This window comes from Panthera pardus, unplaced genomic scaffold, assembly GCF_024362965.1.
Source record: "Panthera pardus isolate Hobbes unplaced genomic scaffold, ASM2436296v1 HiC_scaffold_12, whole genome shotgun sequence".
NCBI classification, from domain to species: domain Eukaryota; kingdom Metazoa; phylum Chordata; class Mammalia; order Carnivora; family Felidae; genus Panthera; species Panthera pardus.
The window spans coordinates 113,186,566-113,204,367 of NW_026526677.1; the positions used below are offsets into that span (position 1 = coordinate 113,186,566).

Sequence of the window (17,802 nt, forward strand, 5' to 3'; positions counted from 1 at the left end):
GGGTCGTGCTAATTAACAAATCAGGAGACTATAGATGCTGAAGAGGATATGGAGAAACGGGAACCCTCTTGCACTGTTGGTGGGAATGCAAACTTGTGCAGACGCTCTGGAAAACAGTGTGGAGGTTCCTCAAAAAATAAAAATAGATCTACCCTATGGCCCAGAAATAGCACTGCTAGGAATTTACCCAAGGGATACAGGAGTGCTGATGCATAAGGGCACTTGTACCCCAATATTTATAGCAGCAGTTTCAACAACAGCCAAATTATGGAAAGAGCCTAAATGTTCATCAACTGATGAATGGATAAAGAAATTGTGGTTTATATAGACAATGGAATGCTACTTGGCAATGAGAAAGAATGAAATATGGCCTTTTGTAGCATGTGGATGGAACTGGGGAGTGTTATGCTAAGTGAAATAAGTCATACAGAGAAAGACAAATACCATATGTTTTCACTCTTATGTGGATCCTGAGAAACTTAACAGAAGACCATGGGGGAGAGGAAGGAAAAAAAAAAGGTTAGAGATGGAGGGAGCCAAACCACAAGAAACTCAAAAAAACTGAAAATAAACTGAGGGTTGATGGGGGGTGGGAGGGAAGGGAAGGTGGGTGATGGGCACTGAGGAGGGCACCTGTTGGGATGAGCACTGGGTGTTGTATGTAAATCAATTTGACAATAAAATTTCATAATAAAAAAAAAGAAAAAAAAGAATGAACACAAATCCTTTTAAGAACTTTGCTATGAAGCTGCTATTGAGTCTTAAAGAATCATAAAGTTCTGGAACTTCACGCCATGTTAGGGGAAAAAAAAACTGAATACGTAGCTCACACTTAAAAATATATACCTCTTGTAGGAAAATAAGTAAGCTAACTTAATTGAACCTCTTTTTCTAAACGAATTATAGCTAGTAAGGGATTTCATCAGTAAAAGCTGCCTCCCCAAACTTGCTGGCAGTTTCGAGCAGCAGCACAGGCGTCCCTCCCACACCAGCTCTCTGACAGGTCTTATCCCCCAAGGTCAGCGCCACACAGCAGGCCAGTTCCTAAGGTGTTTCAGTCACGAGGCTCATCATTGTGTGGCCCCCCGCTGCCCCTGCTGTCTCCTGGCCTCACATCCCACCATGTCGCTCCCTCCAAATGGGCTGCAGACACATCTGTCTCACTGCTGTCCCTGCACTTAAAAATCAGGGATGGCCCATAAATACACAGAAGGATATTCAATCTCAAAATTAAGAAATACAAGCTAAGACCACACCGAGATAGCAGTGTAACCCATCAGTTTAACAAATATGAAGGCATCCAAAAATACCACCTGGTGGGAATTAAAGGGTGTGGACACAAGACCTTCTGGGGACAGTGTACAGTAGCACAGAACTGAAACCATGCGCACACGGTCCATTTGGGGATGCACATCGTGAGAAACTCCTGCACTCGACAGACCATGAGATGTACACACAGGTACACAGCAACATCGTGTGTAACAGTGCGGCATTTACATAATTATATGTACATTATGTAATATACATGATGTTATTATGATTATACTGCAGTAATAATGAATGAAACTACAGCTAAGCCAGTGACCTACACACCTTAGAAAAATAATGTAAAATGAGATATGCTAGTCCTAGAACACCACATGAAAGACACTGTTTTATGATTTAAAAAGTAGCGGGGCACGTGGGTGGCTCAGTCGCTTAAACATTCAACTTCGGCTCAGGTCATGATCTTATGGTTCATGAGTTCGAGCCCCGCATCAGGCTCTGTGCTGACAGCTCAGAGCCTGGAGGCTGCTTCACATTCTGTGTCTCCCTCTCCACCCCCGGCTCCCCCTGCCGACCGCGCTCTTTCTCTCTCTCTCTTGTTTATTTTTGAGAGAGAGAGAGAGAGAGAGAGAGCGAGCATGAACGGGGAAGGGTCAGAGAGAGAGGGAGACACAGAATCTGAAGCAGGCTCCAGGCTCCAAGCTGTCAGCAAGGAGCCCGACGCGGGGCTCAAACTCACAGACTGTGAGATCATGACCTGAGCTGAAGTCGGAGGCTCAACTGACTGAGCCACCCAGGCGCCCCTAAAAAAAATTTTTTTAATTATCTAAAGGAAGCAATATACTTGTAAGAACAAGTGTGTGTGTGTGTAAATGCATGCATGTAATACAAGTGTTTAAGAAGTACAAAGGTATTAAAGAAGTTTAAAACAAAAGTGAATGGTAGCTCCTTTAGCAGAAAGGGAGATGAACAGAAGAATCATGTAAGTTGATTCAAGCTATTGGTAATATCCTTGTTCTTGCCTGTTGGTTTAGGAGTCTCATTACATCATTATACTTTTTTTTTTTTTTTAACGTTTATTTATTTTTGAGACAGAGAGAGACAGAACATGAATGGGGGAGGGGCAGAGAGAGAGGGAGACACAGAATCGGAAACAGGCCCCAGGCTCCGAGCCGTCAGCCCAGAGCCTGACGCGGGGCTCGAACTCACGGACCGCAAGATCGTGACCTGAGCTGAAGTTGGACGCTTAACCGACTGAGCCACCCAGGCGCCCCACATCATCATACTTTTTAATATGAATTTTATATATATATACATATATATATATATATATGTATATATATGTTACATATGTAATCCTTTATATAGATCAAAGACAGTGTTTTGAAAAGATAGTAAAAATTTCAGAAATAAAGAAAAACACACAGGTCCTGCAGAAACATGCATCTTAAGAGAAAAATGAAGCCCATTCAAAGGAGAAGCAGTACCAAGGTTTGTGGGAAGTTGCTATTTAAAGTAAGTCTGAAAGGCCTTCGTGATGATGTCACCTAAAGGGAATAAAAGAGCAAGCCATGCAGATATCCAGGGATAAACGAATGTGAGGATTTCGTGCGACTCGGAATAGCAACGTGAGAAATTCTCAGTTTCTCACAACTGTAGTACAGATGCTTTCAAAGTTGAGGGTGCCTACGAATTCATGCCAAAACAGATTCCAAAGCCCCGCTCCTCAACAGTCCTATTTTACACATCTTGGATGCTGCTTAGCAATCCACCTATTGAAGATAAACTTGCCAAATAATTCTCATGTAAGTGGCCGGCACCACCACCCTCAGATATTTTCCAGGCTTTAACTTAGAAAAACAATTATGTCAGTTTGAGGATTAATCTACATCTGCAATCGTGGGTGAACAGTTAAATATAAAAAGAGGGAAAGAAAAGAAAAAAACGGTAAAGACGTGGGTCTGTTGCTTTTACAGTGACAAGGAGACAAATCTGGGAAAAAGAAAGAGAAAACAAGAGATCTGGATCTCTGAGATCTTACAGACCTACGGCCCGTTGTTGTGAAGGGAACAGTAATGTAAAGAGGTGGAGTCACAAACCGGGGCTGGGTGTTACTGGAGCAGACAAGTGCGTGTGGTTACGGAACACGGCTCCCACAAGAACCAAGTAGATAACCTTGTTACTTCTCCGAGTACTTCATCCTGGCTTTGAGGTTTCACCAATATGGTTAAAGCCTCACGTTCCTTATCGATTTTACATACCTTAATATCCAATTTCTGGTGGGAATTTTTAATCCCCAAGCCTTAGAAATACTATGAGGTTCCTTCATCCATCACACGGTCTTATTCACTTGTTTGCAGCTGTAATTTTTTATGCTGCTACTTTCTCAATTCTTTGCAAAGTGAATGAACATTTGTAGCGAGTACCTGATCTCCACCAGCCTCAGTGCCAGATGTTGTCCCACTGCACACACTGCGTGGGTAGGAGTCATGATGGCCCCTCTTCTGCACGGCCTCATCCTCTACGAGTTTAAGGTATCACCATGAGTTTAAGATACGCAGGTACCATGGTGTTTAGATCAACAATGGACACAAATTCTACTTAGTCTTGTAATGAATATTCACTATAAAATCACGATGGCACTTTTGAATCACAATGAGGAAGTGGTACATCTTTCATGAAGCAGTGAATTAGGGAATTATTTGGGCAAAAACTGTTGCTTGCGCTAAAGACTCTTAAGTCTAGCTATAAAGCAATTTCTAAGCTCTGAAGGATTCCTGAGAATACAGATGACGGATAATACTCCACAGGCAGCTCATTTAAACTGCATTACATTTTAATGTCAAGATACTTGAGATTTTCTTAACTTTTCAAATATTTCATTAATTTATTCACTTATCTTCCAGACTCCCCATTCATAAAGTTTATTAAAATACAGGTTTGTCATTAAGATATGACCTGAGTTCCTAGGTCAACAGGTGACAAAATGCAAAAAAGACTATTTTACCAAAGACGTTTACCTAGCAAAAGGGTTTTTCTCCCCCACGAAAAGGAGGCGGTGCGAAACAGGAAACCTCTATGGAGAGAAGTATGGACTCTCATGATGGAAGAGGGCTGGAACCGCCATGGGGGCAGGCCGGGCTGTGTGCACGTGAACTCATGCTCACTGACCCGGTTCGTTCACCTACTAAGAGTGTGATCTTGGGAAAAATAATCTCCTGTGGCCTCGATCTTCTCAACTGTAAAGTGAGTTCAATAATGACCCTCATATCACAGTATTGTTTTCAGAGTTAAATGAGGTAATGCATGTAAAGTGCTTAGCAAAGCCAAATTCGGAAGGCAGGTAAGTACGAAACTATCACCACCACTACCATCGTCATGATAAACGTGTATTAACAAGGACCTAAACGACACTACATGGGAGAATACAAAAATCATGACTTAAAAAAGACCTAAGTAAAGCTATTGACTGACACTGCTTAGTAATATGATGTCAGGAGTGCACACAGTACAGGACATCATTTTCGGAAAACTAACTGTTCTGAGACAAAAGGGATTCTACAAACCAGTTTTCAAATCTATTTTTCTCCTTGCTGCTAATGTCTTATGACCAGAACTAGCCTTCATTTCCTCAAAACATCCTCATTTTCTCCTTTATTCCTAGATCATGATTCTTATACAATGCCTACGTGATTCATGCTTCCACTATTAAATCTGGGAGGAGCCCCTGACTGAAACATCCCGTGTAAAGCAGACCAGGCGATCCTGTGATGCACCGCCTCAAGCAATCACACCTGGCTAGCATTGAGAAGACCAGGAAAACATGTCATTAGCATCCTGTTAACTTGCAAGCTGCTTATTCATTCCATTTCCTCATTTTTTCTTTCTTAAAAAGGAAACGCCAACACTGACCTAAACAAAAAAATCGTAAAATGCCAAAAGATGGCTTAAAAATGCAATGTTGATGTTAAATGAAAGGCATGCCAGGTAAAATAACAGACACTGAAAAATACTCCTTAGTCATTTTCCAAAGAAATTATTTCAATCTTTTGAATTCTTGACACACACAGTAAGGATGGCCAATACATTTTCTAATAATTAAGGAAGTTTTGACTCTTCTGCAGTATCCTGTTCTGTTTAAAAAGGTTTATCTTACATAGAAAGGTGCAAAGAAGATGTTTACAGCAGCACTATCGACAACAGCCAAAATACGGAGAGAGTCCAACTGTTCCTCGACTGATGAATGGATAAAGGAGATGTGGTGTGTACACACACACACACACACACACACACACACATACACACACACACAGAGGACTATTACTCAGCCATCAAAAAGAATGAAATCTTGCCATTTGCAACGACGTGGATGGAACCAGAGTGTGTTACGCTAAGTGAAATAAGTCAGAGAAAGACAAATCTCATATGATCTCACTCATGTGTGGAATCTAATAAATAAAACAAGTGAACAAAAGGAAAACAGACAGGGCAACAAGAAACAGACTCCTCACTCTAGAGATCACACTGCTGGTCACCAGCAGGGAGGTGGGTGGGGGATGGGGGTGAAGGAGGGCACTTGTGGTGACGCACACCAGGTGATGTGTGCAAGCGTTCAGTCACAATATTGTACATCTGAAACTAATACTACACTGTATGGTTAAAAATTCGGGAATTGAAATTTAAAAACTTAAAAAAAAGTAGCCTGAAAATAATCACAAGAGGTAAAATACATATATTTTGGATGAGGCGATAGTGTTCAGTGTGTTATTTTACTAATTTTGACAAATCTCTTAATATAGAGCCATTTGGCTCCTTTAAAATTTATTTAGGGTGGGACCGGAATGTACTGTGCTAAATAAAATAAAAATTTTCAGTATGAGCTTGTGGGGTCTGTAGATTAAAGCAAGTCTCATCCTGTTGCTCTCAGGCTCCCGAGCGACATTTCCCTCCAGCACCCCTTGTCCTAGGTTACCTGAGAACTGATCATGCGCTGAGCCGAGCGAGCAATGTTGGCAGGAAGACCGAAGAAACTAGGCTTGTCGTCCTCCGGAAGCTTTTCGATGAGAGCACGGTAGTCCTAAATGTGAACAAGTGGAAACCAGCTTTTCGGTAAGCACTAAACTTACAACCACTGAAAACAGATACTGGCAAGTACTGAAGTATCGGTTATTCACATGATTACGCTTTCCAGGTCAAGCTCCCTTTCAGTCTGGGTAACACTCACTCAGTCATCTTCAGAAAATATGCTCATTACCACTTGTTCATCCCTAGCTTATGTGATACTGGATTTTTTACATTCAACTCCGCACATTCGAAGGGACCCTGCACTTATTAAACCGAACTACCTGAGTGGCTGTGGCTACTGTGTCAGATGTCACATAACATGTTTCCAGGAAAGCCCTGTGATTACTTACCACGCATCCGACCCACGACCTATGTGCAGAGCGCAGCTCCGCTTACCCTAAGATAAATATTCCTGACACCCCAGAAACCTCCATACACTTACTCTGGAAAGCAAAAAGCTCTCTGTAAACACTTTCCATAAAGCCATTACACAGTCAGTCCTCAGTCCGCTGGTGAAGTGTAATGAAATGCACTGATAATCCTCTCATTTCACCCCAAATTACTGTCAGCATTGCAAAGGCTCAATTTACCAAGCACAGTTAGAGTCAAAACTCTAGATGAGAAACAAGTGTGGACCAAGAGGGAGAAATTATTCGGTTTGGCTCAAGGGTAAGACCTGTTTTGTTTGCTTGCTGTCAGGAAGAACGAATTATTTTCAAGGGGACACTGCGTGTGCGTCTACACCATTCTTGCTGAACTAGGAGGAACAGCTGTTAAAGAGACTCCAGCATTCTTTCCCATCCTTGGCGGCTGTCTGACAACTATTTCCAGGGCAACGGTTGAACTCCAGGAAGCCCAGGGCCTGCAAACCTGTCAAATTTTGGAAAGGCATGCTTTTTTTTTTTTTTTGGAAATCTTTCCCATCTGGTCTGTAAGCGAACACTGGTTAACTTCGTCAAACCGTCGAATCCCAATACATAGAGGGGTGTAAGCACGTGCGTACAGGAGCACCCAGGGCAGGCTTGTATATGCGTGTGCAGTGTAGGGCACACGCAGGTGTCGTCACCCGCCCGGGAAGCTCTGGCTTCCTCCTTCTGTAGGACTCTACTAGACAGAAAGCCGAACACTGATTCTCACAAATCATCCTATAAATACAGAGCAACTTTTGTCTATCACTTCCCTTTGTTCATTTCAAAATGGCTGTCAACCTCTCTCATCTCTACTGGCTACGTCTGCTCTCCCCGACAACTGTACACTGACACGTTTCTTCCGTAACACGCAGCTGCACGTCCACACGGATTTCTCCGCGCTTCGAGGCAAAAGAATATACACCCCATGAGAGCATTTACACAAAGCTCAAAAACAGGTGAAACTAACGTCGGTATTAGAAGGGCCTCATCTGTGAGGGGGACGCGGCAATGACAGGGAGCAGGAGGAGGACATGTGGGGAGCTGGTCACGTTCTGTTTCCGGATCCCAGCACTGGTTACACTCACATGCTCAGCGGATAAAATTCACTGCCGAGGACATTAATGATGTGCACTTTCTGTGGGGCTTTTACTTTTCAGTTTAAACCTCAAATAGAGAGGGGAGACCAGTCAGTGCACTGTGTGAAATGAGCGCGCCATGAATAGCCATGTGACGCCTCTATTTGCTGGGTGAGGCCCTCTCGCTAGGAGGTCAGCCCCACAGACGCCCCCGGTGCCCACATGGTCTGGAACAGGGACACCGGCAGGCACACGGATATTTGGGGGGCGCTTAGTCATGTACTGAATACATGACTAAATGAGTGAAAGATACTGAAAAACAAAACAGACGGGATACTTAACAGGTAAGACATTTGGTAATATATTCAATATTGGTTTCGAAACTTTTACTTTTGACAATTATGTCACTGAAACAAAAGAATCTTCTTGAAAAATACTTAGATGACAAAAAAAAATGCATAATTCCGAGAGAAGTATACAACTGAATATGTATCCCTGTAATTCATGAAGAGATAAATGATTTTAATGTTCTAGGACATTATTTGGACTTTAAGCCAAGATTAAGTTTGAGGCCACATAAATGAGACTTGACATCTTTCGGGCCACATTTTGTGCTACTTTGTGGAAAAGAGGACTTCATCCTACCGGCTTTTGTGGGATGACTCAAGGTGGAAAGCTCCAGCTGGCTAAAGTAAATACCCCTCAACGACACCAAGAGTGTATCCCTCATATGGTTAGAGCTGATTTAAATTTATAAGCCAGCAAATGAAGACAGATTTGTTAAAGAGTGTTGGACTTCTTTCAGTTTCCCTGTGCCCACTGGGAACTCGTGGACCCTCTCCTTGTGGATCTTCACAGTGCTCTTGCATTTGTAACATTTCCCGTGGCCACTCCCTCCAAGATTTCCCTACACACTGCATCCGGTTATCATCAGTCAATCTCCTGTAAGTATTCACAAGTGTGTAAGACACCAGAAATAGGCCGCACAGTGCATAACAATAATCCATACTTGTGAAAGGGAATTACTTGTGCATTTGAAAATAAACATGTATGTATTCAACAATTTAAGAAAAGGATTCAAGTATTTGGGAATAGATTACACACGATGAATTTTACCTACCAGAATGCTGCAGGATTTGGGGAGAGATATGGAATATGGAAAAACACTTTTCTTGTTCCTTTGGTTTGAAACATCAATTATTGAAGAATTAAAAAACTGTTTCAGGTATGACTGAAGAACTCTAAGGTCAAAATAGTTATCTATGCGTCCGCCATAAATAGCATTTTCAAGTAAACCGTGTAAAAATTCCCACTGAACATCTTTGGTACCTAGAATTTTAAAACAAACTTTTATTAGCTTTATTTCTAACATATTAGAAATATTCTAAAAATATTCTAAATTATTCTGAGATATTAACTAAATTCTTGTCTCCAGTTATATTTATAGGATATGACAATATACATTTAAACCAAGTTAAATCATTCCTTACAATCTCACTAATATGAATGTAAAGCTCATTAATAAATTCTTAATAATAATTAATATTAATATAATCATAGAACGGCTAGTATGTATTGAGATTATTTAATCAAGTAAAATTCCCCAAATGTCACTTAAGCCTCATAACATAGAAATATTAAAAAGATGTAATTATACTGATGAATAAATTGAGGAATAGAGGCTGAGTGACCAAAATCAGAAAGTCGCGCAGTCCCAAAGATCTGGACCCAAAGCTGTACTCTTATCGACCACACAGCACTGCCTCCTCAGATGCGAAAGTCCTATTTAGAATATATCCAAAGCCTATTTTTATATAACGATGAAAATCTCAGTTCATAAAAAAAAATCTGAATAAGGAAACTTGAAAAAATCACTTCACATATTATAATCTTCTAAATGTCCTGATTTTAACAGTCAACTGTCCATTTCCTATTCTAGTAAAGAAATGTAGTATAAAACAACACGAGACTCTCAAGTCATTATTTCATTTTGCGACAAAAGCATTCTCTTAACCACAGTTCAGTGGTAATTTTAAAATGTAAGAATTAAACCTCGCGTCCGCAGTAACTATAGGAAACCATTACATTTATAGTAGCTGGTTCCCCTCACTACTAGCAGGGCTGGTCTAGTTGCATTTGATTACTATAAAGTCCGAGATCGCACAAAGATGGATGTCTGTGCTATTTCAGGCCACACACAGCGCACAGGTGATTGAGGTGGCCTCCTGCAGGGCAGGGCGTCTGCAGCATGGAAGACTGATTAAAGTTGCTTCCTGCCTACATCTTATGATCAACAGTGGCCAAACAGCTCTAACAAGGGACTTCACCAGGACTCCATTTTCTAGTGCTACCTTGCTTTTTACTAAGTAATATATTAGTAATGGAAAAGCGATTCATGCATAGGTAGGCCACCAGGGCACAGAGAAACATTAATGGACCTTCAATCTATAAAATACAACTAGCTATTATGTAAAATATATTTTATATAACTTTTAAGATCTTATGTGTCTTACACCCACTGTTCTCAAGGTGAGTTTTGTTTAAGATTAAAAAACCAGAACTGAAATTATAGCAATAGCAAAAACAGTCAATTACTGCTAACTTACTCAATATAGTCAATGTACTAAATATCAAATGCTTCATGGGGCTTTTCTCATTCAACCTTCTCAAAAATTGAATCAATGGACATGCGTCTGCTATCACCCTATTTTACAGATCAGGAAACTCAGGCATCAAGATTATACATGTGGCCCGGGTCTTATGAGCTACATAATTTCTCACCCATATAATTAGAGCTTTTTCTCTTTTTTGTACTTAATTGTGTACATGCGAAGAAATTCTAGAATCCTAAGATTATACAGTTAGATTTTTACCATGAGATGCACTATCACTTTAAAGCACGGGCCTCTTATTCACAACTCAGTGGTGTGATATGTGTAAAAAATAATGTGAGGCTATTAATTAATTCCATCACAAGTGTCAAACATAATGACAAATCATTCAAACTCCTTGCTTTGGTATCCTCATCCTCAAAGGGCACTAATAATGATGATCTCATAGTGATACTATAAAAATAAAATAAAGTTTAAAGCATTTTGAAAAATTATGGAAATAGCCCAAGTGTCCACTGACTAATGAATGGACAGAGAAGATGTGGTGTATGTATACAATGGAATATTCCTCAGCCATCAAAAAGAATGAAATTTTGCCATTTGCAAGGACATGGATGGAACTAGAATGTATTATGCTAAGCACAATTAGTCAGAGAAAGACAAATATCATATGATTTCATTCATATGTGGAATTTAAGAAACAAAACAGATGAACTTATGGGAAGTGTGGGAATAAAAAGAGGAGGGGAAAAAACCACAAGAGACTCTTAACGACAGAGAACAAACTGAGGGTCGAGGGAGGAAAGAGGGTGGGGGATGGGCTAGATTAGTGATGGGGACTAAGGAGAGCACCTGTGATGAGCACTGGGCATTGTGTGTAAGTGATGAATCACTAAATTAAGTTCCTGAAACCAACACTACAGTGCATATTAACCGGAATTTATTTATTTTTAAAGTTTATTTATTTATTTTAGAGAGAGAGACAGAGTGCGAGCGAGCAAGCGAAGGAGTGAGAATGAGTAAACACAAGCCAGGGGGGAGCAGAGAGAAAGGGAGAATCCCAAGAAGGCTCCATGCTGTCATCACAGAGCCTGGCGTGGGACTTTATCTCATGAATCATGAGATCATAACCTGAGCTGAAACCAAGTCAGATGCTTAACCGACTGAGCCACCCAGGTGCCCCTAACTAAAAGGAATTTAAAGAAACATTTGAGGGGCACCTGGGTGGCTCAGTCAGTTAAGCGTCCGACTTCAGCTCAGGTCATGATCTCGCAGTTTGTGGGTTCAAACCCCATGTCAGGTTTTATGCTGACAGCTGGGAGCCTGGAGCCTGGTTCAGATTTTGTGTCTCCCTCTCTCTGTCCCTACTCCGTTCACACTCTGTCTCTTTCACTCTCTCAAAAATAAATAAACATTAAAAACTTTAAAGAAAAACTTGAAAATACAAAGAAAAAGAAAAATGACCAAGTTTCAATGCAAGCTAAAGCCTTAGTGCATACTGTATTAATACTGAAAACAATCACTCGAAGAGTCAGAAAAGTGGCTACCCTTGGCATGCACTAGGGCACTGTGGGGTCATGTGTATCAAGGAGCAAGGGAGGCGCTTCTGGAAGGTTGGTAACACTCTGTTGAACTGGGGTTAATTACAAAGATTCAATATACGCCCATTTACTAAATTTTAAGTTCATATACACTTTTACCATGTGTAATTGAGAAATCTGTACCATGCAGAAAAACTCACTTAGAATGTTATTTGGCATTCACTAATGGTGAACAAACGAGTGTCCCACCTATCCCTACATACAGACTCAACACAAACATATCCAAATTGTTACTGAAGGTAGCAGCGAGATCATCACCACCCCCACAGGACCCACATGTCCACCGACAGAAGTCACATGATCAAAGAATGACACACTATATTGCACTGAGAATAAATGACCTGTACTTGCATGTAACCATACAGACGAATCTCTCAAGACAACGTGAACTGAAAGAACCTAAGGACTAAGCAGTACATGACGTACGATCCCAGCTGTAAGAACAGAGGCAAAATTGCTGTATATAGTAAGAGATGCCTGGTGTTTACCACAGGAGCGGAGCGACAGGGCAGTGGGGGTGGCGGTGGGGGTTGGGGATGGTCATGACCAGAAGGCAGTATGAGATAGAGTGGAATCAGAATTACTGGTGATGTTATTTCTTGATTAAGGTGCTGGCTACATGAGTCTGCTCATTTTCTGGAAATTTCACTGAGATATGATCTTCTAAGTACTTTTTGTACATATATCATTTAAAACTTTAATGTCATAAACATATAAATTAAACCGGGACTTGGCTACATACTAGATGTCCATCCCTATCATTCTGCCAAAGATATGCTACAGAATAATTTCTGGTATCTGATATTAATTCAACTAACAATAATTGAGTGTGTACCCTGGGTCCTGCTACAGGCATTAAGGACATACAGCCAAAAACTTTGCTTTAAGGTAGATGGCGCTCTAGTGGGGACAGATGAACAAGGTCGCACTGACATGCTCCAACAACACAACAGAACAAGTGGGTAGAGAAGAGCTTTTACAATGACTTAGATTTGGTGGTAATGCAAAGCTTTTCTGAAGAAGAGCCCCGAAGCAGAGATGTGAACGAAGGGATCACGTAGAGGCACTTCAGAAGAGCACCCACCGAGAACTTCAGGGAGAACAGGCCTGGCCTGTCAGAGGAAAACAAAGGACTAAGGTGGCTGTATGATTTAAACAGGGATGACGTACCTCATTTTACTTTTCTCAACGCTTGGTTTACGCGTGGCAAATGTTTCAGAGAGCGCTGATCACAAAGAAGCCTGTGTAGGCGGCTCTTCTCGGACCAGCAAGCACTGAGGAGGCTGAGTCAGTGAGCAGAATCGGGATCCGGTTTGGACATGGAAGGGACAGAAATTGCCCAGACACTGGACATTTAAGGATGAAAAAAAGAACCCAGGTGCTTCACAGGTTCTGACCCTGAACAAATACACGACTGGTGGTGGTGTTTACTGAAACGGGGGATTCAGGGAAGGGCTTGGTGGGGCTGCAGGGGCATTTTTAAGTTTGATATCCCTATGAATATATTCTCTCCTCCAATCCATCCCTGCTCTAAACCCTCACGTCCCCTGCCATGCCCCTGCACCCCTGCACAATACACATCAGAGGGCAGAGGGCAGGATGGCCTCAACCGATCACATCACGTGGTCTTGTCTATTACAGTCTATTATTTGCACCTTGATCCTTAACTCCTACTTAACCATAAGTTTAGATTCTACAGATGTGTAGTACTGACGTTAGTCTAGCATAGTCCCCGATTTCACAGTTCCGGAGAGCTGAACAATTCTTCCTAAGCCTGAAACCTAGGAAGGCCACAAACTGAAGACAACATCTCTCCAGGTTTTGGCTTCCTGAGAGCTACAGAAAGATCAGACAACTATGGCATGTAAAACTAATGACCACCACAGATCGAGAACCAGCCACTAACATAAGCACAGCAGCCAGGACATAAAACACAAAATGAAAAAAAACAAGTTTCATGATAGGAAGTCAATTTTGAAAAAACCACACTGCTAGTAAGACCTCAAAAAAATTTTCCCATTAATATCAGAGAGGACAGTTATCATTAGAACTTACCATCAAAGAGCCTGTCAATAATGCTGTATCCAGCCCGAAGATCTGATAAAGAAAACTCATAAAACTTGGTCCAACCCTATCAAAACAAATTTACAAATATTAAAGACCTACAAACAGTGTTCAAAGATACACATGTAGGCATTATCGACTTTATAATCTTAAGAATGCTCAAAATATGCTAATAAAATAAAAGGAAAACTCCCAAAACTTTTTAATAAAAACAATAACTCTAACGTAACAGTAATTTTTTTAAAGAAATTTACTGACATCACAGCATGCCAAGGACTTTTAATACTAGAATAGTTTTTATCATTTAAGTATTGTGGCAATTCAGTCACAGAGGGAACAAATTGGTATAGTAAATTTTTGAGTCTAAATACAGTGTATTCAGTGAGATATTTTCTATAATTTTATCCTTCAGACTTGTGGCTTTTGTCAATAAACATGAGAAAAGAAATGTTACAAAAAATTTTTAAAGGCCCAAAAATAAAGCATTATTTCCTGTACATTTCACCCATGAAGCATTCATGTTGGAACTAAATTATAAACTTGCAGCTAAAAGCTACAATGCTTATATAAAAGGAACATTCATAGAGCTCTAGGTTTTATAAAAATATGAAAAAGGTAAAAAAAATTCTGATGGTACTTCCAATCACTTCAACTAATTTAGTTTAATGTAATGCATTGAAACTAAAATCTATTTAGACTTTAATAGTATTTAGGAATATCAAAACAAATTTCATCCATTAATCATTCAAGACAATATGTACAAAATGCATGTTATATGTAAAGCACTGGGAATGAAAGAATGAACCGAAACATAATCTCTGCCCTCAGGTGGCTGTCAGTAAAATGTGGGCAGAGGGGGAAAAGTGGGTGGGCACAATCCACCACTCAAACACACCTCCAACTACAGGCTACAACTACAACGTGCTTGATGCAAAGAGTCGTACTTGGTCTGCACAAGAAAGAGGTCTGAGCTCATCCGGGAGCTAAGGCACCGCCGCCTTGGTGGGGAGCGGGGAGAACACACAGGAAGGAGTAAGTACATGGACACTTAGGACAATAAAGTTAGAGAATTTGTGTACAAGGAGAGAGAAGCTACTGGAAGGTACTGAGGGCCTGCTGCACACCAGGCACTGTCTGGTCGGTGAGAATCTACCACTGAAGCAAAGAAAAAACCCATGCTCTGGAGAAGTCTGCGCTCTAAGGCTCACACCCAGAACACAGGGGTTTTCAGTCATTTCTGAAACAAACCGGCACAAATAAAGAGTTGGACACAAAAACCTAGGGCTTAGACAACAGGTCTGAGCTAGATACATAAATTTGGGGGTCACTAGCATTTGGATACTTTTTTAAAATTATAGATATTGTAAACACACACACACACACACACACACGAGATTTAAACCTCACTCGCTAAGATTCAGTACAGGTAAGAATCAGAGATCTGTAACGGTTACATGCCTGTCAACAATAACAAACTTCAGTGACAATATTTTTTCTTTCAGCTTTTTATTTAAATTCTAATTAGTTAACATACAGTGCAATATTGGCTTCAGAAGAATTCAGTGATTCAGCACTTACACACAACACCAAGTGCTCCTCCCAAGTGTCCTCCTTAATGCCCATCACTCATCCAGTCCATTGTCCACCTCCCTCCCTCCATCAATGCTCAGCTTGTTCTCTGTCATTAACAGTCTCTTTTGAAAATAAGAAAGAGTCTCTTTTGAAAATTAAAAAAAGAATCTCTTCTGGTTTGTTGCCTTTCCTTTTTCCCCTTATATGTTCATCTGATTTGTTTCTTAAATTCCACATGAGTGAAATTATATGGTATTTGTCTTTCTCTGATTGACTTATTTCATTTAGCAACATACACTCTAGCTCCATCCATGTCATTGCAGATGACAAGATTTCGTTCATTTTGATGGCTAAATAATACTCCATTGTATACATATGCTACATCTTCTTTATCCATTCATCAGTTGGTAGACACTTAGACTCATTCTATAATTTGGCTATTAATGATAGTGCTGCTATAAACATTGGTATGCATCTATCCCTTGGAATTAGTGTATCTGTATCCTTTGTGTAAATACCTATAAATACCTAGGAGTGCAACTGTTGGATTCTAGGGTGGTTCTATTTTTAACTTTTTGAGGAACCTCCTTACTGTTCAGAGTGGCTGCACCAGTTTGCATTCCTACCAACAGTGCATCCTTGCCAACACCTGTTGTTTCTTGTGTTGTTAATTTTAGCCAACCTGACAGGTGTGAGTGGTATCTCATCATGGTTTTGATTTATACTTTCCTGATGATGAGTGATGTTGAGCATCTTTTCATGTGTCTGTTAGCCATCTGGATGTCTTCTTTGGAAAACTGTCTGTTCATGTATTCTGCCCATTTCTTAACTGGGTTATTTGGGGTTTTTTTTTTGTATTTTGTATGTTGAGTTTGCTAAGTTCTTTATAGCTTTTGGATAACTATTATATATGTCATTTGGAAATATCTTCTCCAATTCTGTAGGTTGCCTTTTAGTTTTGTTGATTGTTTCCTTTCCTGTGCAGAAGCTTTTTATTCTGATGAAGTATCAGTAGTTCCTGTTTGCTTTTGTTTCCCTTGTCTCCAACAACATTTCTAGTAAGAAGTCGCTCTGACCAAAGTCAAGAGGTGGCTTCCTGTGTTCTTCTCGAAGATTTTGATGGTTTCCTGTCTCACATTTAGGTCTTTCATCCATTTTGAATTTATTCTTTGTACATGGTAGAAGGAAGTGGTCCAGTTTTCCTAACATCACTTCTCGAAAAGACTGTCTTTCCTCCAGTGGCTATTCTTTCCTGCTTCATCAAAAATCAGTTGACCATATAATTGTGGGTCCATTCTGGGTTTTCTATTCTGTTCCATCAATCTATGTGTCTGTTTTCATGCCAGTACCATACAGTCTGACTACAGCTTTGTAATATACTTTGAAACCCAGAATTGTGATGCCTCCAGTTCTGTTTTTCTTTTTGAGGACTGCTTTGGCTATTCGGGGTCTTTTGTGTTCCATACAAATTTTAGGTTTGTCCTAGCTCTGTGAACAATGCTGGTGGCATTTTGACGGGGAATGCATTAAATGTGTGAATTGTTTTAAATAGTATAGACATTTTAACAATGTTTGTTCTTCCAATCCATGAGCATGGAATGTTTTTCCATTTCTTTGTGTCCTCTTCAATTTCTTTCATAAGCCTTCTATATTTTTCAGAGTACAGATCTGTACCTTTTTGTTTAGCTTTATTCCTAGGTACCTAATTGCAGTTGCAAATGGAATTGATTCCTTCATTTCTTTTTGTTGCTTCGTTATTGGCATATAGAATTGCAAGAGATTTCTGTAGGTTGATTTTATATCCTGCAACTTTGCTGAATTCATGTACTAGTCCTAGTAATTTTTTGGTGGAATCTTTCAGGTTTTCCACATAGAGTATCATGCCATCGGTAAACAGTGTAAGTCTGACTTCTTCCTTCCTGACTTGGCTACCTTTTATTTCTTTTTGCTGTCTGATTGCTAAGTCTAAGACTTCCAGTGATGTGTTAAATAGTAATCATGAGAGGGGACATCCTTGTCTTGTTCCTGACCATAGGGGAAAGGCTCTCAGTTTTTCCCCATTGAGGATGGTATTAACTGTGGGTCTTTCGTATATGGTTAGGTCCCATCTATCCCTACTTTGTTGAGGGTTTTTTTT

General features: G+C 40.3%; 1 protein-coding gene across 8 annotated transcripts in view; it reads right to left on the minus strand.

Moving 5' to 3' along the window:
* DYNC2H1 (dynein cytoplasmic 2 heavy chain 1) overlaps window positions 1–17,802 on the minus strand; it is a 347,141-nt gene that overhangs the window by 126,147 nt on the left and 203,192 nt on the right. For all 8 annotated transcript variants that reach the window (XM_053900571.1, XM_053900570.1, XM_053900566.1 and 5 more), the window contains 3 exons: window positions 14,085–14,160; window positions 8,937–9,145; window positions 6,239–6,343 (listed from right to left, as the gene is read on the minus strand). In XM_053900571.1, coding sequence (XP_053756546.1) covers window positions 6,239–6,343; window positions 8,937–9,145; window positions 14,085–14,160 — 390 coding nt within the window. The remainder of the gene's footprint in view (window positions 1–6,238; window positions 6,344–8,936; window positions 9,146–14,084; window positions 14,161–17,802) is intronic.